The sequence below is a fragment of the Hippocampus zosterae genome, chromosome 6 (genome assembly GCF_025434085.1).
Source record: "Hippocampus zosterae strain Florida chromosome 6, ASM2543408v3, whole genome shotgun sequence".
Classification (NCBI taxonomy): Eukaryota; Metazoa; Chordata; class Actinopteri; order Syngnathiformes; family Syngnathidae; genus Hippocampus; species Hippocampus zosterae.
Window position 1 is genome coordinate 9,341,012 of NC_067456.1, and position 22,140 is coordinate 9,363,151.

The following is a 22,140-nucleotide window of genomic DNA, read 5'->3' on the forward strand; positions in this document are numbered from 1 at the left end:
GAGGATTGTTAGCCACCGACTAGCGTGGGCTGATAGTATGCGAGACCCCCCCGGCCCCCTATTTTATTTTTTTTTTGGTAACTCCCACCATCGTTTCGTGGTTTTATCTTTGTCGGAGCAATGTCAGCCCTCAAAAGTCAAAAGGGAAGCACTGTCCTAAGTTGTGTTAAACATCGGCCTCTGGTGGCAGTGTGTGTGAAAGAAAGGCGGTAAATGGCTACTAGTGAAAAACATCCGAGCAATCAAAATTTTTGAAAAAGTCGAGTACAGTGAACACTCAAAATCTAACACGCTATGCATATGTTTCTTCACACATTTTCCATCAGAGAATTTGGCAATTCACTCTTGTAAAACGTTAAAACACCTGCACGGATAATTTAAAAACGAATATTTCAATGCAAAAACATGTTGCAAAAGTATAAATGCAAAGAACTAAGAGACCAAAATAAAGACTACCAACCTTTTCGACATTTTGACTGGTTTTCTTTTTTTTTGCAAACAAATGCTTCAATATTTGTGTTTGAATATTCAGTAGTTTTTTAAAAATACATGTTAAACAAAAATTTTTACTCAAAAATGTCTAAATCAGAAAAGAATTGTCCAGTGGTCTCCGAATTATCTGCAGAGCCATATGTTTTTCGTAAAAAAACAGGTTTAATATAAATATAAACATTTGATTTTGTTGTAATGTTTATTTGTCCCATGATCTATTCCTTTTCAATATGTTGTATGCATCCCCACTAGTCTAAACACGGCATTCTGATGAATATTGTTTGTGGAATATGAGTTAATCAGCAAAATGTCAAACACATGTTGGGCATGACTTCCCTGTTAAGGAACTTTATTTTCGTTATTAAAAATTCGAGTGTTCACTGTCTAATCAAAATAATAGCTCGAAAGCGATAAATTGGCTAGGTTCAAATTAGCAGTCATCTCATGGGATTGCCAGTAGAGGGTGACATTTCTCCATTGTGATTAATGTAAACTTGTGTTGACCTCAAAGTCGAGCAACCAGCGGGACGGAATGTGCAATTTTTTTTCTCCTGCTTGCTCCAAAACATCGGTCGCGCTTTGCTGCGTAGCTCCGCCCACTCTGCCGTGATAGCCCCTCCCCCCATAGTCTCCGTTGCGTGAAGCTGCCGATTTGAGCGTGATTGACCTGCGTGCGTTATCGTTGTAGAACGTGGTGGTCCCAGTCCTCGGCCGGCCTGCGGGCTTTTTCCAACTGCGTGTCGTCTTATGAATGTTTAGCGCTATTTCCTGTCCGCTCGCTGCATCACATCTAATGTGTGAACTTAACAAACAATAAAACAAAAAAGAAAACTGTAGCCTGCTTCAACAAACTCTTACTCTGATTTGCTTCTATCGTACTGTAATGTCTTTAAGATTATAGTGAGGAAAAACAATGTCTGCATTTAAACTAAATTATGGGAATTAAAATTACAAAGAACACATATTTCACTGTGTTGCCTCTTTTGTATTTCGTGACTTCTTACGTTTTGTGATCCTTCCATACACCCTGGAATGGTCACCAGCCAATCATCATACCAGTGTTTAGGCTTACCATTTTTTGTATTTTTGTGTGTCCTTTCAGTTACTTGGATGAGGTCCCTGGTGTCTTGCTTGAAGACGGTTCAAATGTAAGAATTTAAAACTAGGTTGTGTCAATTTTGTGGAACTACAGAGGCAGTTTTTTGTGAACAATTTCAAATCAAGCAACAAAAAAAAAAATGAAAAAACGTTTTGCAAGAAAACATTGAAAAAAAATTGATTTTGTGAGAAACTGATTCGTAAATTAGCGGATTAAGATATCAAATGAGGAAAAAAAAACAAGTATAAAAAAGTATGAAAAGTATGACAAAACTTTGTCAATATCATAAGGAAGTATCTGGAAAGTTTTACACCAAAAAGTCGTAAAAAGAAGTCAGTTTTCTGACAAAGTTGTACTTTCACGAGAATAAATTTGTTGTGATTTAAAAATGTAATGAATTATTCACCCACTTCTCCAATTCTCTGAAGTTTCTCCTGAAACAATATTTAACTTTTAAATGAACGCGTTATTCCTGGAAGGAAGCCCACAAAGTATTTAAATGGCACTTTATGACAAATTGCACAGGAACTTCAATATGATATACTTTTCCCTTGCATTCACCTCTAAAATTCTTTCTTTTGTGAGTCATAAATCATGTGGGAAATGAAACTTGCAGGCAGGCGGTGATTTATAGCATCAACCCACTCGTCTTCATGTTGTTTTAATGCGCCCTTTACACTGACCATTCATATTCTTTGAGTCCACCACCACTTTGCTTATGTAAGATCCATATTCGAGTTAAAAGCGGGACATTAAGGCGCAAAGGCCTCTGGGTAATGCAGTCCTCATAAGTGGAACTTCAGGATTTGAGTCACACACACTGCACTGGACTACCGCAAATATGATTATGGTACATATGGTACTGAACACTCACGGCCACTTCATTTATACGCTTTGTCACGCAAATTCTAAACCTTGTACATGCACACGCACAGAGTACAGTATTTTGTTAGTTATTTCCATCCAAAACATGTTTATTGTGGTCCGCACTGAAAGGTCGACTCAGCCCACAAGTTCATACATTGCACGTCTTCTTCATGAGGCCTGGCACACATCCATCTGAGCGAAGAGAGAAGTTAGCGGGATGGGTGGAGAAAAAAAAATCAGAGCACACAGGGGCGGGGTTCCCTTCACTTCCAGGCGTGGAGACCGCGCGCGCGCGCACACACACACACACATACACACGCACACACACAAGAAGGTCCGAGTGAATGGTTGTGTTTGATAGAAAGTCTTGTAGTGTGTCGAGTCATTAGAAAGCCCGGTGACACTAGAAGAGGGGGACACGAGTGCAGCTCTCGATCAAGAGTGTGTACATGAAGCTTGATCATGCGTATTAGCTTGTAACAGCAGTTTTTTGTTTTATTTAGTGGCCTTCTTTCGCGGCCAGCGTGTGAGTTAAGTGATTATCAGCTTTCATATAGATTTGCTTTTCATTTTTTTAATAATAGATTTATAGAGTTCTCTCTCACATTCACTCGTCTAACTTATATTTCACGTACACGCGGACATGGGGAGAGGAGGAGGGTTGAAATGACAAAATCAGTGAAGAGTAAAAAGAAACAAAAAACGGGGGGCGAAGGTTTTGGGGGGAATTCGCAGTTTTTTTTGTTTTGGGGTTTTATTTGCTCCATCAAAGGGACGGGGCAGGCGGCTCTTTCTTGGCAGGGGGGGCGGCGGTGGCGCTGTTCTCTTTGAGGTTGAGGTTTTCCAGCGCCACGTCCAGCGTCATCACCTCCATGCAGCCCATAGACTGGAAGTCAGCGAAGTTGCGCAGGGACCCGGGATGGCGGCGGCGGCGGTCGGCGATGTCGTCATCGATGTCGTCGCGGTGGTGTTGGTGATGGTGGTGGTGCTCCGCCAGAAGCGTGGACAGGAGTAGCTCCGTCACGAACAAGCTCCTATCCGCCCACTGCGCCTCACACGCCTGACGCTCAGCCTCGGACACGCGCGCTTCGCTCAGCCTGTGGACAACATGGGTTAAAAAAAAAAAAAAAATTGCGGCATTTGGATGGGCGTACATAGTTTTAAAAAAAATTATAATTTTTATAAAAAAGGCGTTATATATCCGTAAACACATTTAATCTTCTCATGTACTGCACTTAACTCTTTCATTCCACAAGACGTACCTGTACGTCTTTTTAAAATTAGGCCCCAGCTACCAAGGAAGTACTTGTACATCTAAGTCTTTTTTTTTTTTGCGTCATAGAGAGGAGGGTCTGATGCAATCTGAATGAGAATAAGCCGTTTGCATCGTAAATCATATAAAAAGTGACCAGTAGGTGGCAGTGGTGCCTCATGTGCTTGAAATGCATGCTTTTACAAAAAGCTTTTTCTCTCCATTTTTTTGCCCAGGAATCACCATTTCCATGAAACTTAGCAATTTTGTAATGTCGATTGCTGAATAATGCAAATAGATAGAAACAAATTTGTTCCTGCTGAAAGAAGAGAGTCCAACATTTATTTTGGTAGGCTCCATGTTTATATAGCATTAGAACCAAATATTCTGTGGACCTTGCAAGATCAGTCAAAATCCAGTAAAATGTTAGGATTGAGGGGGTTGCTACAGTGAAAATGGCTGGGATTGAATGAGTTAAGCATTGAATTTATCAAGACTTTTTTTTTCTCAAAAATTGCAGTGTTAGCGATTACTGTATACAATTGCATACTTCTTCATTGTGGTTGGTTTGAATTTGATACAAGAAACTAACCTGCTGAGTAGAAAGTGGGAGCTGTGCGCCGTGTGCTGGGGGGGGGTCTCCGAAGGGCCGACGTTGGTTCCGGGGTTGCTGTTGTGATTGGCGCTCAGGTTGGGGTTGTTTGCGGCGGCGGACAAGTTGGCGTTGAGGATGGCGTTGGCGCGCCCGCCGCGCGTGGCGTTGCGCGCCGTCTCGAGCTGCTGCCGCGCCGCCTGCGCCTGCTGCCGCTCCAGTTGGAGCTGCATCTGGAGCTGCTGCAACTGCGAGGCCGATGGGCCCGAGCTAAGCTGGCCGCCCGCCGAGCGCCGCACGCCCGACAGCTGCGATAAAAGCTCTGTGGGGAACCGGAAACAATTTGTTGAAATGCGCAGGGAATAAACCACAAATGTACACATTTCAATGGTTGGCATTTAATATGGAAGTAGCCAAAGGAAAAATGTTAGCGTCATCCTGATTCACAGTCGAGAATCTGTGCTATTCTCAAACCAAATGAGGCATGACGTAGCTCCTGAGCTACAGTATGCCGAGGCTGGCTTCAATTTTACATGTTCAGGGCATCATGTCTCTCAGCTACTGCGTCTGCATTTTGAATGACTCGAAGTGGCAGCTCCACAATATACTCTGCTCAATGGCCCCCGTGGGTGGAAAGGAGTCCCCATTTGACCTCATTATGGCACAGCTGGAGCCCCCAGGGCTCACAGGACAAATTCCAGCTACTCAACCCGACTAAAATGGACTCCCACTACTGTACCAATAAGGACAAAGTGGTTTGGTGCGGGACGTACCTGCTATGGGGTCCATGGCTTCCCGGCTGTAACTGGAGCTTTGAGAGGAGTTTTGACTGGTCGAGAGCCCCCCAGTGGTGTTGCTCGTGAAGTGCATGTTAGATCTGCGGGCACGGGGGCCGCCCAGTCCGCGCCCGGGGTGGAACATCCGCCTCACGTGCCGCACGCCGCTCGACTCGTCGTGAATAGCCCAGTTAAGGAAGCCATTTTTACTACAACCAGATGCTGCAAAGTAAAACAGCAACAGCGAAAAAAGTCCGGTGATTCATTCATCAGCGTAGCTTGCTATAAGACACGACACTTGTCGCCAGGTTCAAAGGGATTAATTGCTTCTCTGTGTCTCTGTGAAACAAACTCGGTTCCGTTTTAAGTGCCCCAAAGAGCGCGGGTATGAATACACCCGAAATTTATTAACTTCAACCGTGCGGTGTAAATAATAACAATAATAAAGATACAGCTGGTAGCTGCTTAGCTTGTGCATCTGATTCATTCAAACTGAACTTGTTCCACACGCTCTCCGCACTGAGTAAAAGCAATTTGCACAGAGCGACATAGTAGCTCGGCTTGTTCTTTTGATGCGTTTCTTTTTTTCCCCCTCTGCCGCATCTAATTCAAAGTGCTTTGATAAACAGGCCGCCACAATGCAGTCCCCAGAGTGGAGCGCCGCCACAAGCCAAGCAGATGCAGACGAGTCGAGCGCTCAAAAAGGGATACGGAAGGATGCGTCACCTATTGCACCTGCGATGCCGACATTAAGGTTCCTCTCAAGAACAATCCTTCAACACTTTTGGGGGCATGAAAATAGGTTAGAGCTAGCGGTGATGGGCTCTATGAAATGAGAAATCATCGTGTTGGCGATGGTGGATTTGTGTTGTCACGTTAATTTTGCTTTGCGCTAGACACGTCACACTCTCTTCTTAAGTGTAAAACTTTGAACGCTCTCCGTCTTTTTACGCACCCTTTCCTCCTGCCTCGCTGCCTTCGCAGCAACTTCTTTCTACACGGAACAGTGTGTGAGTCCGCAGTATTATTAGTCTGTGAGAAAAGTGTCCAGATTTTTTTTTAAAAAAGGATATCAGGTCTCTGGGTGCTCTGTGTTCAAGTGTAAGGTGGGCAGCAAAGTCGTCCGTCACATGATTGGGGTCTCCGCCCGGCAGCGCTGCACATATGGGGCAGATCTGCGGGACAATAAACAACAGGGAAGTAAGCGGATGCGGTGATGGTAGCGTGAATAATTGCGAATCCTCGTGACATTTCGAAAGGATTTTAAGACTTGGGATTCATCATCAACAGGCTGCCTTGACAGAAGAGGCATGCTGTTATTTAGCGACAGGTGGCTTGTGCGTTTCAGAAGACGTTTAGCTTCGAGCGACCTCCCTGCTTTTAAGCGAAGGAGGAAAATAATCGGGTCATTTCCGTTGTTTACTGTCAAATGTGCACCTTTCGACAACAGCTGCAGGCGAAGGGTGCAAACGCTGACGACGACGACGGGGATGAGCAGGCCGCGCGCGCGCGCGTTGACGGTGTGTGTCATTGGGAAAATTAGGCTGCTTGACTTGCTGCAATGTTGATTCAGTCACGTGTTGTAGACGTCGGGCACAGCGTGAAGGTGATGCGGAAGACGGTGTCGCCGATGAAGCCCGCGAGTGTGTAGACTTAAACCGTATCGTACTGTCATGCAGGAAGTCACAAAGTACATTTATAGCGTCAACAATATTTTACATGTACAACTTGATTTGAAATATATTCTAAGCAGACGGACGAAGCTGCCTCCGACAGTCAGGCCTTCACTTGCGTGAATTGAATTTGCAATCAGATTGAACAACGTCAGCAGTGGGATGTCAAGCGAAAGGGGAAGAACAGCCGTCTTTCAACGGCGATCAATACAGTTAGCATCTCTTTATAAATTTTTGAGACAAGGACAGTCCGTTGTAAGTTGATGTCAAAAAGGGGCTGAATTATCTTCGTGTGACGCACACCTTCCAAACAATAATCCACATTCTCAGATGAATGTTGTTAATCTCATGACGGTAATACATCGCGAGAGCGCCATACCACTTCTGTGGAGGTCTCCGTGTGCTCCGCGGCCACGTGCTCCTGCAGGGACAACTCGGTGTAGCCCATCCTGCCACAGTAGGGACACGTGAAGGCTTGGGGCTGCTCCACCGAGAAGGCTTCTCCGCCGTAATACAAGTCTGTAGGCAAAGGGGAAGAGGCATTACCGGCCGGGGACCAAAGCGTGCTGTGCGACATTTCATCTGTTCAGTGGGTTTCACTGCAAAGCCAAGCAGTGACTATCGAACAGCTGAGAAGGAGCCATTGCACATTAACTCATTCAGTACCAGCCAATTCTAGACCAAGTCTGAAAAGACGTTTAAAAACGTCTTTGGGAGTGAATGAGTTCATTAACTTGGGTCTTTCCTGTCAACTTTCCCTATCAAATCACAACCGAGTCAACCACAATCACTTGAGTGAGGACCACCGGGCGCCTCGTTGTGTTTTGCTGCAAGCGCTTTTTGCTACATATGAAATTCTGCAAGTGGGACTACTTCACAGCTCTCATTCATAAACTTTTATAGAGCCACTCTCAAGTGCCGACTCATTGCCAGACAAAGGAAAATGTGTGGTGTTTGGTAACTCATTTCGCGATCGTAACAATGGAAAGATTGATCACTTCCCGTTTCAATGATGTCCCGAATGAGCAGCGCAACAGAGCGTTGTCATCTTATCAGATTGAGTGCAGTCCCAGACTGAGGAGAGACGTGCTGGCCACTAGCAACAGTATCTCACTTCACTTATATTGAAGTCGCCTTCAACAACAGGCCTTGTTTTTTGTTTTTTCCCCCACTAATGAAAATAGCGGGCGGCCCGGTAGTCCAGTGGTTAGCACGTCGGCTTCACAGTGCAGAGGTACCGGGTTCGATTCCAACTCCGGCCTCCCTGTGTGGAGTTTGCATGTTCTACCCGGGCCCGCGTGGGTTTTCTCCGGGTGCTCCGGTTTCCTCCCACATTCCAAAAATATGCATGGCAGGCTGATTGAACACTCTAAATTGTCCCGAGGTGTGAGTGTGAGTGCGAATGGTTGTTCGTCTCTGTGTGCCCTGCGATTGGCTGGCAACCGATTCAGGGTGTCCCCCGCCTACTGCCCGGAGACAGCTGGGATAGGCTGCAGCACCCCCCGCGACCCTAGTGAGGATCAAGCGGTTAGGAAGATGAATGAATGAATGAATGAATGAATGAATAATGAAAATAGCTTCCTGTAAAATGTGTTTACAAGGGAAAGTTAAGTGTGATATCATTTTTGGATATTTGTGTACTTTTGGAGACCTTTGATGATGACAAAAATAATAATAATAATAATTTTTTTTAAAATTCACTTCTCCACAAAATTTGTTTTGGAGTGGCGTTGTCAGCAGCACTCACCAAAGTCGACCCGGGTCAATATACACTGCATGGGGTGCTCCGTGGTGTGTCTGGTGGTGGTGGCGCCGCTCTCGTAGCACGATGCGCACAGGTCATAGTCGTAGCAGATTAAACATTTGTAACGTCGGCCCCGGAAGTTGCCTTTCAAACACGCGTCGCAGCTCACGCCTGAGAACACAAACGAGGATGGAAAAGTGTCAGTTTTTAAGGCCAGTTATCAGCTAATCATTGATAGACTAACAGACAAAGATCTGCTTTTTATTTGCATTTTTATTGTTGATTTATGAAGTAAACAAAACCAAGGATGATGAAAGTAAATGAAACAGCCTCGTTATGCATTAAGTAAAGAATAGTGGTGGAATATACATACGGTGAACCTATTTGCAATTTTTCTGCCTTGCCTTGTAATTTATATCGTTATTGTCATAACCCTAATTAACCCCTGCCCGGCGCCTCAGGTCTGTGGACCAGTCTTTGCTAGACGTACCAAGAACTAAACTGAGGCTCAGAGGGGATCGAGCCTTTTCTGTTGCTGGTCCATCTCTCTGGAATGACCTCCCACTGAACATTCGGCAAGCCTCCTCGCTGCCCATCTTTAAAGCCCTCCTCAAAACTCACTTGTATTCTTTGGCGTTTGACTCAGCATGACTTAGATTTGCTCTTGATTTTACTGCTTGGTGCTTTCTACCGCCTTATTACTTATTATTTATTACTGATTCGCCTTACTGTTTATTGTATATGTTAAATCGCTCCATGTACAGCACTTTGTATGCAGCGATGGCTGTTTGAAAGTGCTCTATAAATACTGTTGACTTGACTTGACTTGACTTGACTAATTAACCGTCTGATCAATCGGAATTTTATTCTGCCAAATATCGGAATCCCCCCCCCCAAAAAAAATCCATATTGATCAAGCACTAAAAGCAATGACTTACGAATTAAGAGCCTGCTCTGGAAGGAAATTTATTCCCAAGTAAGGGAGCATCTGTATTAATAAAAGAAATTATGAACATTTTGACTGGGTCATCAATTACTCGCGGCATTGGAATGGTATGGCTCAGGTGGCAGAGTGGTTGTCTCCCAACCAAAGGTTACCGGTTCAGTCCTCAGCCCTTGTTGAAATGTCCTTGAGCAAGATACCAAAGCGCCAGTTACTCCTGATGCTCCATCAGTAGTATGTGAATGAGGAGACAGTGTTAAAACACTTTCAGTACCTTGTAGGAAGAAAAGCGTGATACAAGTAAAAGCTAATTTTCACGCATTTATTAGCTATTTTAACTATACATTTATTGTATTGTATTCACACAGGTGGTTGTTCCCTAACGCGAATAGCCAGAGTTCCCTGTGCAGCGTTACCTCACTGCATCACCATTCATTCTCCACAGTCATACTGCATTGTCTAATTTTAAACAAGCATTTTTTGAATGAGTTTTTACAGCATATTTACTTGCTGTAGAAACCAGGAGTGTCACAGGTTCAATTCGCGGTCAGTGTCCCGATACCCAGCCCAGATAAAAATAGGTGCCTTGTGTCAAGAACGGCATTCACGGTGACTCGCTGTGGCGACCCCTGATTGGACAAGCCGAAAGTTACATTCTTTACTTACTGTGGTTACCATCGCATATGGCAAAGGACTGCACTTATTAGCCTTTTATTGAATGTCGGGGAATCAGTAAAACATAGACATTAAGAGAACTCGCGCAGAAACTGCTGTCAGCCACAGCTCTCACCCAGACACTCACAAACAAGATTTTACTAAGTCACATGCCACCCTACCGGACCCCACCTCTTAAAGGCATATGCATGCACAGGCCAATTTAGTACTAACTTTAATACTTAAAAGCACGAGGGAGGAAAAAAAAGTATTTTATATTGTCTGAGCATTGCTGATTTTCACCTAATGCAGGTGAACCTGGAAATATATTGTGATTGTGTGTATTCATCAAAAATGAATATCGTTGACAGCTCTCATGGTGATTATAATGATATTTGTGACTCCTACCTCACAATCGTAATAGTGATGGATAGTGCTGTGTTTTGAACTTAAGTTTTCCTGAACTGTCAATATCCTGACACTTCCAGATGATTTAAAACAGTGTGCACGTTACGCTTCGGGCCTGATTAAGTAGCCTCGCAACGACTGAACGAGTTGCCATGAGCCAGGTTGTATTTTCCAATTCAACTTTTGAATCATCCCATACGGGTACCCTTAAAGTGTGAGGTGGCCTGGTGGAAATATTAAGGACGGGCTTTTTGAAGCCGGGGCAAGGTTGGCCGCAAGGGCATGCTTGTACTGAATATTTGTCACACATTAGCTTTTCAAGCTGGGCCAACTTTCTAAGGGCAGCAAGGCGTCTAGATACGAGGCGAAACCAACGACGTGCAACCACTCGCAGCTGCCAATTCTCGGCAATCCCCACTTCAGCTTGGTGTGGTAACCATAACCAACCCGGAGCTTGGGCTTCTGTTAGCCGCCATGCTAAATAAAGCGCGTTAGCTGCACTTAGCAAAACGTTCTGGGGCTTCTTCCGCCTATTTGACAGTGTCGTCTCCGACTCCGGTTAGCATTTAAACACGCACGTCAGCCATCATTTCACCATTGAACTTATGGACATTCGTGTTGACTGGTTTGTCATCACGCGTCCACGCTGCTAACATTGCACAGCGACTACTAGTGAGACATTCTCGGTTAGCTTCCCTTAGCCGGTGCTGCTTCCGCGCTCCGCACCGTCAACGTTTCTGACAAACGGCGACCTTGCTCGCTAAATCGGGCCCGAGTTTCCTACCTTCATGACGGGACATCCTACGAAGCCGAAAGCGGCCCCGAGCTCGGGCTTGACTCTCAAAAGCGAAACGAGTAATATATTAGTGAAGAGAAGGAGAAGCCGGGGCTGGCTGGCTGTCCCTGGCCTCTTCCCTCATGAAGGATCCGGTGAGCTGCTGCCCTCCCTCCGTCCGCCTCCTGCTGTGTCACCGCTCGGCTCATCGCTCATCCGGACGCAGGATGGCGGTGTTGTCATTGGTATGGAACCACTGCCGACCGGCCGTCTGGATCGGCACAACATCAGTAAGCCTAATGCTGCCCGAAGACAGCTGGTATAGGGTTCCAGCACGCCCGCGACCCTCGTGAGGATATGCTCCTAAAATAAGCAATTAGGGAGGGATGGATGGACGAATTCTATTGTGTTCTATTCTATAAGTGGCATAAGTGGTCGACTGGTGAGCACACCTCACAGTACAGATGTCATGGGTTCGAATCTGGGCACCGGCCCTCCTGTGTGGAATTTGCACGTCTGCCCATGCCTGTGTGGGTTTTCTCTGGGTACTCTGGTTGCCTCCCACATTCCCCAATAATGAATTGTAGGTTGATTGAACACTCTAAATTGGCCCTAGGTGAGACTGTGAGTGTGAATGGTTGTTTGTCTCTGTGTGCCCTGCAATTGGCTGGCAACCTGTTCAGGGTGTACCCCGCCTCCTGCCCAAAGACGGCTGGAATAGGCTCCAGCACGCCCGCGACAAATGTGAGTGAAGTAGATTAGAAAATGGATCGATGGATAATATCATATAATATTCCCGCTTCTCACCCCAAATCAGGTGGAATAAAGGCTACAACTCATTTGCTACCCTCATGAGATCAAGTCATATAGAAAATGGAAGGATGAACAAATAAATGTTCAATATCATCCAACGTTATTTCAAGCAAGAATCTGTAGATGTTATTCCTCTTTCCTAAGGTCTTGTAGATAATGTTTTGCTTTCTTAATACTATATCTGTCCTTTATTAAAAAAGTGAATCTTTAGAGGATTTTTGGTAAGCAAGTACTTTCTTCATTGCACGCTGAAAACAAATTTTGAGAACGCAAAGATATACTTCTTCCATTTGTTTTCATGGAAGAGTGTGGGGTGGCTCTAGTGCCACGTCGTATTACATGTCATAATCTCATCCTCATATCAACCCTCTGCCGAGATACAGTCGCGGGCTCATTCTGCTATCATTTCACAAGCTGTAAATTCTATTCATACACTCGCACTTGACCCTTGCATAAATAGGGCACATTATTTTGGAAGAGTCTCTCGTGTATATGGTTAAAAAAAAAGATGTTTAATGCTCGTAAAGAGCATCCTGTCTTCATCACAAATGTGCAAAGTTGATATTTGAATGATGTCAACTGACAAAGTGATGGATTTTATTTTCTTCCACTTGTTTTGCCAGCATCACTTCTACTTCTTCCCAGCAAGTGTCACTTATGTCCTTCGCCAGCAGAGCCTCTCCATTTCCCTTTCTTTTGCCAGCAGGGCATCAAATTGTATTTCTTTCACCAGTATAGCTTCTAGCTTCTCTTTCTTTTGCCATCAACTTTCTATTTCTTTTGCCATCATCCCCCTACTGCTTCTTTTGCGAGTACAGCTTCTACTTTTTTTTTGCCCACATCCCAACATGGCTTTTATTTCCTTTTTACATCCAGCATAACTTCAATCATTTTTGACAACTTATGTGCCAGTATCCTATCTTCTGCTTATTTTGCCATCATATCTTCTTCCACTTCTTTCACAAGCGTAGCCTCATTTGACAGTCCCCCCTTCTTCTGCTACCACCTACGATCTATGACCACTTCTTTGACCTGCATCTCTTACACTTCCTCTTATTTTCCCAACATAACTTGCTTTCTTCTTTGTTTTGCCAGTAAGTGGCAAACATTTCTCTCTGATGTAGGTCAAAAATGTTCACAATTAAAAAAAAAAATCTGATCACACATACAAACATTTTTTTAGCCAGGTCTGGTAAGGAAGTGGGGTTCAGGAGGAACTATATAACTCATATGTGGTATTAACAAAAACATGAACACACACTGATTGCCATTCATTGTTTTTCAAATTACAGAAAGATTGCATGGATGTTACCATCAAATTGAACATCATAACTCTATCCCGTCTCTACAAACGGAGACCTGACTGTGAAATGACCCCACGCCAGATGCATACAAGTCAACCATGTAAGTCACTACTCCACAGTGTGATGTAGAAGTAATTGTTCAATGGTTTTGTGCCAACTTATGTCGCCAAAGAAAAAAAGCAATGTCGATCCTCATTTGGCCCCGTACAAATTTGACTAACAATTCAGCCATATAGGAGCAGTGGACCGCCATGGTGGCAGGTGACACTTCCCCGTTGGTGACTGATGATGCCTGCCCAGACACGGGTGCGCGCGTGCGCGCGCGCACACACACACACACACAGTAGTATTGTTATTGTCGCGCCCATTCTCCGGCTCATCAATGGAAAGTGAACTAAGCTGATGGTTTGGCGAAAGACCAAGCAAAGAAAGGAGGAGGAGGAGGATGGTCGTGGGGGTTGGGGGTGGCTTTCATGGGGGATGGTGCCCCCACAACACTGCAGAACCGCCACCACCGGGTCCCCTTCATTCGGTACGAAGCTTTTAAGACATTCCAGCTAAAGTGCAGGCTGCTATTGTAGTCACCAATGGGATTTCATGTTAAAAGCATGTTGCCCCCCTCCCGTCCCAGTCATGTGTTTATTCTACACATTGTTTGGCAACAAATACATGACCTTCCTTCGATGCAACACGCCTTCCCTTTCTCCGTGTGCGTGTGTGTGCGCGCGCGCGCGCGCGTGTCTTTGCGTGCGTGTGCGTGTGAATGTGTGTACGCGTGCCTGTGCCTGTGCGTGTGTGTGTGTGCGTGTGTGTATGTTCGTGTGTGTGTGTTCGTGTGTGTATGTTCATGTGCGTGTTCGTGTTTGTGTGTGTGTGTGATGGTTGCAAATACCTCTCTAGCGCGCGCGCGCGCGTGTCTTTGCGTGCGTGTGCGTGTGAATGTGTGTACGCGTGCCTGTGCCTGTGCGTGTGTGTGTGTGCGTGTGTGTATGTTCGTGTGTGTGTGTTCGTGTGTGTATGTTCGTGTGCGTGTTCGTGTTTGTGTGTGTGTGTGATGGTTGCAAATACCTCTCTAAGCTTAACGTGAGAAGTACGTCTTACTACGTCTTCATTCAAATAGGCCACACCCCGACGTAAACAAACGGGGGCTTGACCAATCAGAGCCTTGGTAGATCAGCCCATGATCAGATGACTGAACCCCGGAGGAAACTATTTAAAACTCTAATGAGCGCCTTGACGCTCGTTCATACATTTTTTGCGTTGGTCACCGGAGTGAGGCCGCATCGCACCATATCGACCAGCCACGGACCGTCCGATCAAGACGCACCAAAGCCGTTTTTTCGTAGTCTTTTTGTGCCTCCGCCATCACACAAAGGCGCTTTTAAAACAAAAAAAACCTCGGCTTTCAAATGAATCATAAAACCCACTGGCTGTGGATTCTTCTGCTGTGCGCTGCTGCCTTTACGCAGGGACAAAACGGTAAGATTTTTTTTTACGCCCACGTCCATTCATTGATCAACTCGTGCGTGGATTTTTATATTTCCAATAAGCGTGTCAATCAGCTCGTTTCCGCCTTTGTTATATCCCAAGGGTAAATAATTAATTAGAAACGGAGCAAGTGCGCCGGGTTGAGTGGAGCAGAAAAACGGGAATGGATCCATTCACATGCCAAGTAGGCGACGTGTCCTTTATGAGACAAATGCAAAGTGGGACTCGCCACGTTTGACACACTGACAAGGAAATCAGGTGTCTATTCACGTTTTACGCCGAATTAATTTTGGCTTCTTCGTGGAACATTTCCAGCGGCGCACCGGTCGATTTCATTGGTCCGTTTCGAAGCGGTTTTGTCTAACAAAAGACATGTACTTTATATTTTTATAGTCAAACGATCCCAACAGACTGTAATATTTTTATTTGCTCAATTTTCATTGCATTTGCATAGAGAGTTAGGAATGTCTTTGTATTGCCACAGCTTCTTTTTTCCCCCTTCCAACATGCACACTCCCATTGGAAATATAATAATGCAGCGCAGACATGCGAGTGTCATAATGATGTGTAATTATGCAAAAATATGGCTGCTGCAGCTGTATGGAAGACGTGACCTCAAAGTAATTTGGTTTTATTTCATCCAAGTGGCTTTTAAGCTTTGGGCGCGGAAACTGAGACAGCCTTCTCATTTGATCCAGTTGGCCAAATGAATGCCAGAAGCGATGGGAACTACGTTTTTTTTTATAGCTAATCTTTTATATGACCATCAAACTTTCTGAAAATCCTTCAAATAATTATCTTGCAATATTCCAAAATACAAGCCCGAAAATGTTCCCCCCTAATCGTGCCTTCAACTCAATATGGCAGACTTCCAGTTTGATTTCATTCCTAATGTGGACTAATTTTGTGTATTTAATGACTGGGGGTGCATTTCCACGGCATATTTTCAGAAAGCCTGAAAATGCTTGCAAAAAGTAGAGTTTCTTAAGGCATGCAGAGCCCCACCAAAAAATGGAATATTTGATCATTCCATCATATTTCTTCATACATTTTTACAATTGAAGATGGATAGATCTGCTACCAAAAAAAAGCACCTGAGGGACTTACTGTGTTCTACATGCATTGTTGGATTGCGCTGCGTGTTCGGTCTTCACTTTGAACTTCTGCTTAGGTGGAGATGAGTCACCAACTGTGAGTGTCGATGCCACCGTCAAGTACAACATGAGGAAGAGTTTGGATCTGGACCAGAAGGGCTGCTACCTAAATGCTGGAAACAAGGACTGTCTGCAAGAGTGCGGCTTCAACGCCACAGCCAAGACCATCTTCATCATCCACGGCTGGACAGTCAGTTGAAAGACCATTTTTCCATTTGTCAGAATGTGTCTTAACAGATGTACAAAAAAAAAAGGGTCCGGATTAAAGCTAGCGCCTGCATGTTTTCTTATCTAGATGAGCGGTATGTTTGAGAGCTGGATGCACAAACTGGTGGCCGCCGTCATGAAGCGTGAGACCGAGGCCAATGTGGTTGTAGTGGACTGGATCTCCATGGCCCAGCAGCTGTACCAAGATGCCGTCAACTACACACACACCGTCGGCAAGGACATCGCCACCATGCTCGACTGGCTTCAGGTACTTTGGTCCTTGTCAAAACGTCACCTGAAATTGTAATGCTCCTGAAGGCCTCATGCAGACCTGCTCAAGAATGAGCCTCATGTTTAAATAAAGAGAAAAAAAAGTCCCAAGGCACATTACACATTATGTATATCTCATGAGATCCATGATCTTAGAAAAAGATAACGAAAAAAAAAGGGTTGAAAATGGCACGGTGCTCTAGTGGTTTGCACATCTGCCTCGCAGTTCTGCCTCACAGCATCCGCCTCCGTTTGACAAATAAGCATGTTAGTTGAAGACTCCAAATTGTCCTTGGATGTCAAAGTGAGCGGTTGTTTTTCTTTATGTCCCGTGATTGGTTTTAGACCAGTCCAGGGTGTCACCAGAGATAAGTTCCAGGTCTCCTAATACCCTAATCAGGAAATGGATGGATGTACCCTGTATTGAAGTACCATCACATCAGTATCCTGAAACTCTAGCTCACACTGGCTCAATCAAATGCTGCTCTGGTACCATATTAAAACGGGACCAGTCCACAGAATGCCAAGCCAGAAAGGGATTTTGGGCTGCTTCCATGCTGTAAGGGTGGACAAAGAGTATCCCGCCAAGACAGATGGCAAAGGCGGCGTAGCGTGGAAGGAAGCCTTGTCCATGTGAACTGAGCGTGGCTGGCTAACAACCGGCATTTGTTCGTTGTCGCAGCTGCCCGATGTTGTCATTATTTATTTATTTTTTCTTTAACAGGATGAGCTGGATTTGCCTCTGGAGAAGGTGCACCTGATTGGTTACAGTCTCGGGGCTCACGTCGCGGGATATGCTGGTACACATGTGCGAGGATCCGTGGGGAGAATCACAGGTATGTTGTGCAGAGGTCCTTCTCTTAAAGCATACCAAGTTTGAAAATGTGAGTGACGCCATAGGAGGAGGGAAAACAAATCACACCCGTGATGATAACTAGCTATTCTTCCGCCAAACTCTGTGTCAACTATCACGTAAGGATTTGCTTTTGGCAAAATTGAGCTCGGTCTTAACCACCTACAAGAAGTTATAATTGTAAATGATGAAGTTTGAACACGCATGATGTGCCATTGTAAATATTGAGCACATTTAGAATTTTGCATGATATGCACCTCAGGGAATGAAGACTCGGCGATAACGGCTACCAAAACAATGGGGCCTTTCTTGTCAGAATCATAAATCTGTTGCTTGGCTGTCTTGGGCATGCATAAGCATCATTAATATTGAACTCGCTTTTGACAACACAAACGTGATTGTTGTCTGAGCAGCTCAGGAAAGGAAAAAAAAATTCTGAACAAGCCGCACCATGCTATAGTCGCTCGGGTTTATCTTTCTAGCGACATTCTCAATGGGTCTTTGCACTCTTCAATTTTAGGGGGAATGCCTGACATTTGATAGAAGTGTACCCCACTTTAGAGTCTTGCCCTGATTTAACCGATTCGGTTTGATGCGTGGTCATTCCGATTAGGTTTGGACCCAGCGGGGCCGATGTTTGAGGGCGTGGAGCAGGAGAAGCGCCTTTCCCCGGATGATGCCGACTTTGTGGACGTCCTCCACACGTACAACCGCGAAGCTTTAGGAGTGAGCATCGGGATCCAACAGCCCATCGGGGATGTGGACATCTACCCCAACGGAGGCGAAATCCAACCCGGGTGCTCATTGGGCGACGTGCTGGCCATGGCTGGAAGTAAGTCGGGCTGGAAATCGGTGAGCTTGACTCCCTTCGTCCATCTGTTTTTAATGCCGGTGTCCTCCACCTTCCTCGATCCAGACTTCATGGAAGTGATTAAATGCGAGCACGAGCGAGCTGTCCACCTTTTTGTTGACTCGCTGATGAACCGGGACCACGTGAGCTTCGCGTACCAGTGCACTGACCCGGACCGCTTCAAGAAGGGCATCTGCCTGAGCTGCCGCAAAAACCGCTGCAACAACATTGGCTACGAGGCCCGCAAGATGCGCAAGAGACGCAACAGCAAAATGTACCTGAAGACGCGTGCCGACACTCCCTTTGGAGGTGAGTCGTCATCTCCCGGTGTTGCGCTTCGATACTCAGAACTTTATTGCGTCTTGTTCAAACAGGAAGCCAGCATTGCTTTGACTTCCGCCTCTTTTTGCCAGTAAAGCTGACAGAGTGGAAGTCAAATGCAATGGTGGTACAACAAGTCACAGTTCGTCATGCTTGCAAAAGAATTGGTACAAGTATCCTGACAAAATAAATGCGAGGGAAATAATACAAAGCTCAGGGGAAGATAAAAGAATGCTGGCCAATAAGTACCAGTACAAATTTATGGGCAAAAAAGTAGAAGCCCTTTTTTTTTTTTTTTGAGGTAGAAGACCTATTTTGCTTGCATTCCCTTAAGTCTTAAAAAAAACAACATTATTTTTTTTTTAATTTTTATGTTTTGGCTAGCAAAGACTTGGTTCACTTTTTTCTGTCTGCTAGCAAAGAATTATTTTGCCTTTTTTTCTCTTTGCCAGTGCAGGTATATGTTCTACTTCTTTTGCCAGCACTGATTCGACTCATTTGACCACCTTTGCTTCAACTTTTTCTTTTGGCAACGTACTTTTGACTTATTTTGTCAGCATTGCCTGTAATCTTTTTTGCTAGCCTTGTTAGCTTCACCTTGTTACTACACCTTACGCCCTAAACTACCCTCCCTTTTTTTTTGCCAGCTTGGCATCAACTACTTTGGCCACCATTTTTTCTATTTAGTTTTCTTTTGGCAACTTGGCTTAGACTTCTTTTGAGAGCATTGCCTTTAATTATTCTATTGCTAGGTTAGCTTCGGCTTGTTTTCCCTAACATCTCCTTCTTTTGTCACCTGACCAACATTGCTTATTTTGCTTTACCTGTTGAGCTTCTACTTCCTTTATTTTTTTTCCAAAAAATAGCCAGGTTCAAGAAGCTATTTAAAGAATTTCCCTCAACATCCCGAGCAACAGCACACCCCGCCTTTTTATTGCGTCTTGTTATTATTAACCTAAGGTCGCGTGATTGCACATGAATGACTTGTCAAATCATTAACACCAACTGCGTTCTCTTCAAGGTTACCACTACCAGATGAAGATGCACGTGTTCAACAGGAAGCAGGCGGACAACGCGGACCCGATATTCCACGTCAAGTTGATCGGCGCTCATAATGACACGGAAGACATCTTTGTTGACGTGTGAGTGCCACGTTTAAAGTACCTCCAAACAATGTTGCTCGGTAAGCAGACTCGGTCTAACTCTGTTCACTGCGTTTTTTTGTCGCATAGGCACGACAATTCCATCGGCTTGAACTTGACCAACACCTTCTTGGTGTTCACCGAACAAGACATCGGCGACCTGCTAAGGATCCACCTGAGTTGGGAAGGTGACGCCGAGTCCTTGTACTCTGTGTGGAGGAAGATCAAGAAGAGCTTCTGGGCCTGGAATCCCAATCCTTCCAAACCGGTGCTGGAGGTGCGACGGATTCGCGTGAAAGCTGGAGAAACTCAGAAGAAGTGAGTGGTGGTGATGGATGGGTGGTGAACACACAATGTTAAATATGTCCGCTAATGGATTCTTGTTTTTTTTGCAGGTTTACCTTCTGTGCCCAGGACCCGTTGAAAACCGAAATTTCACCCGGTGAATCGCTAACGTTTGTCAAGTGTCGCGACGGCTGGGAAGTGAAACCAAGAAAACGGTAAGAAACCAAATCGGGAGCCTTTTGTCAAACCTTTTCAACCAAGTTTTATAATCTAGTTTCAGGTTTTTTTTCATCTGACTTTGCCAACTTGCTCGTATTACTCCAACTTACCTGCCAACACTGATTGGCCTTCCCCTTTTTTTGCCAGCTTTGTTTAGACTTGCCCTTCTTTGTCTAGCATATCTTCTGTGATTGCCATTTTCTTCCTATTTGCTGTTCCATTTCAACTTCCTCTACTGTTGCCAGCTTTGCTCACAATTCTTTACCAGTGTATTGTGTCTTTTTTTTGCCAACTTGGCTATGACTGTAACTTAATTTGCCAGCATTGCCTGGACTTCTCTCCTTCCGCTTTTGCCAGCGTTACTTCTATTTTCATTTTTTTTCCTTTGCCAGTATATTGCTCTTCATTTGCCATCTTGTCTTGTATTTGGGCTACTTTTTACATTTTATTTATTTATCCTTAAATGAGCCTGGTGTAGAGAAAAAAAAGCAGTGGATTATTCCACTCAAGTTTTTTTTTCTTTTCTTCATGCACAGGCTGCCATTGTAAGGCCCCGACGCTTCTTACAAATTGATGCACCATGACCACGGGGACCCAACATTGCTAAAGCAACATCGCTTTATCTGAGCACTTTTTCAAACGGAGGTGGAAGGATCAGCGCACAGTGGGAGAGGTTTGAGGTGTCGGACATTTTAAAGTGCACCTGAAATTGTTGGTTCCTGGAAACTTGGAGCTCTTGCTCTTGCCTTGAGAGGCCAGGCAGGGAACTGAGGTCAATGCGGTCTTTGGAAGATCACTCGAGAGTTACGGAATGTTCTTTTAAATGAGGTAGAATGTCTGTCAGTGGAAATACACCAGCTATTGTAGTCTCTGTACTGTACATTTTAAATGTGTCTTTTTTTTTAATTTATGGAAAACAAAATTGAAGCACTGCAAGACCAATGTTATTTATCATAGCACATCCCATAATGGAGTCGAATGGTTTCTTAGATGCAGTAATTGTATGTCTGGGGTGACTGACCAACAAGTGTGCCTTTCTGCTGCTGAATGAGATTACTGATACACTGTACATTTGGAAGCGGTCCCGATCACATTGCACATGACTGTTTTTGTGCAGAGTGTTACTGTATGTTCTGTGGGGTGTGTTTCTGTACATAATGTAAATAACCTTTTTTGGAAATAAAACAAATTTACCTGTTATTTCTATTAATTTGATTCCTCTTGAGCTTCCTCTTTGTGTGAGTGATGAGGGTTGCAAAATGCCAGGAATTTTTGAAGTTGGAAACGTTCTATGGGACCAAATGGAAATAATCCAATCAATTTTTTGGTATTGTTTTTTTTTGTGGTGGGGATTGGGGCAACCCTTCTTTTTTGAAAAATAGGAGGGAGAGTTAAAAAAATAGGTGCTACGTTTTTTTTCTTATCCCCCCAATGCATTTCAGTGGGTGCCAATTATAAGCAGATTTAAACAGGCTGCACATATATTTTTATAGTCCCCCCACCACCCCCCCCCCTCTTCAATGGCGAGCCATGGTTCGAGGTAAGAGTGCAAGTCTCCGAAATGTGGCTAGTCCAGTGGGTGGTGGGTGGGGGGGGACAATGAAACAATCAAAGTAGACTTGCATGTGGGCAAGGCAAAATCTCTTTTGTATCTGCTCAATTTGACACGTATGTGCAAATGCAACATTTTTTTCACTTAATTTACCCTGATTCCCAAAGTTTATGGAAATAATTTAAAATGGTTCCAAAATTCCGCCGCTTAAGCTCAAATTGAAATTTTCCACCACTTTACACCTTTTTTGTGATAAGTTTTTCCTTGCCGCAGCTTTTAGATTTCCTGAATATAATCAAAATCAGCTTTGTCCCTACTAACCCTCTCACTTCCTTTTATCTTTGGTGCGATTTTTTTTTTTGGTTACCTTGCAAGTTAGTTCTTGTGTAGCCATGATCATAAATCAC

The 22,140-nt window shown here is 44.5% G+C and overlaps 2 protein-coding genes across 3 annotated transcripts; one reads left to right on the forward strand and one right to left on the reverse strand.

The window, feature by feature from the left end:
- Positions 1-61: 61 nt before the first annotated feature.
- LOC127601695 (E3 ubiquitin-protein ligase KCMF1-like) lies at positions 62-11,464 on the reverse strand. Its single transcript, XM_052067243.1, has 7 exons — positions 11,285-11,464; positions 8,499-8,666; positions 7,131-7,270; positions 6,152-6,253; positions 5,076-5,256; positions 4,303-4,624; positions 62-3,555 (listed from the first exon to the last, which is right to left on the reverse strand). Exons 1-7 carry the CDS (start codon positions 11,298-11,300, stop codon positions 3,225-3,227), a joined length of 1,260 nt encoding a protein of 419 aa, XP_051923203.1. The 5' UTR covers positions 11,301-11,464; the 3' UTR covers positions 62-3,224.
- Positions 11,465-14,559: 3,095 nt separating this feature from the next.
- On the forward strand, positions 14,560-21,391 carry lipg (lipase, endothelial). 2 transcript variants are annotated; one of them, XM_052067223.1, is made up of 10 exons: positions 14,572-14,871; positions 16,052-16,224; positions 16,330-16,509; positions 17,236-17,347; positions 17,978-18,196; positions 18,281-18,523; positions 19,557-19,677; positions 19,768-19,995; positions 20,073-20,177; positions 20,718-21,391. In XM_052067223.1, exons 1-10 carry the CDS (start codon positions 14,802-14,804, stop codon positions 20,728-20,730), a joined length of 1,464 nt encoding a protein of 487 aa, XP_051923183.1. In that variant the 5' UTR covers positions 14,572-14,801; the 3' UTR covers positions 20,731-21,391. The 2 variants fall into 2 exon arrangements, with proteins under 2 accessions (XP_051923182.1, XP_051923183.1); XM_052067222.1 differs by having other exon boundaries at positions 14,560-14,871; positions 17,978-18,523.
- Positions 21,392-22,140: the final 749 nt, after the last annotated feature.

Bases quoted from the DNA above. Each gene is read 5' to 3' on its own strand.
- LOC127601695 (XM_052067243.1), bottom strand. The intron at 6,254-7,130 runs GTATGGCGCTCT...ATTGTCCCGCAG, and splicing joins CGGAGACCTCCACAGAAGTG to ATCTGCCCCATATGTGCAGC. The intron at 5,257-6,151 runs ATATCCTTTTTT...TGGGCTATTCAC, and splicing joins ACAGAGCACCCAGAGACCTG to GACGAGTCGAGCGGCGTGCG.
- lipg (XM_052067222.1), top strand. From the start codon at position 14,802: ATGAATCATAAAACCCACTGGCTGTGGATTCTTCTGCTGTGCGCTGCT. The intron at 18,524-19,556 runs GTGAGTCGTCAT...GTTCTCTTCAAG, and splicing joins TGCCGACACTCCCTTTGGAG to GTTACCACTACCAGATGAAG. The intron at 19,996-20,072 runs GTGAGTGGTGGT...TTTTTTTTGCAG, and splicing joins GCTGGAGAAACTCAGAAGAA to GTTTACCTTCTGTGCCCAGG.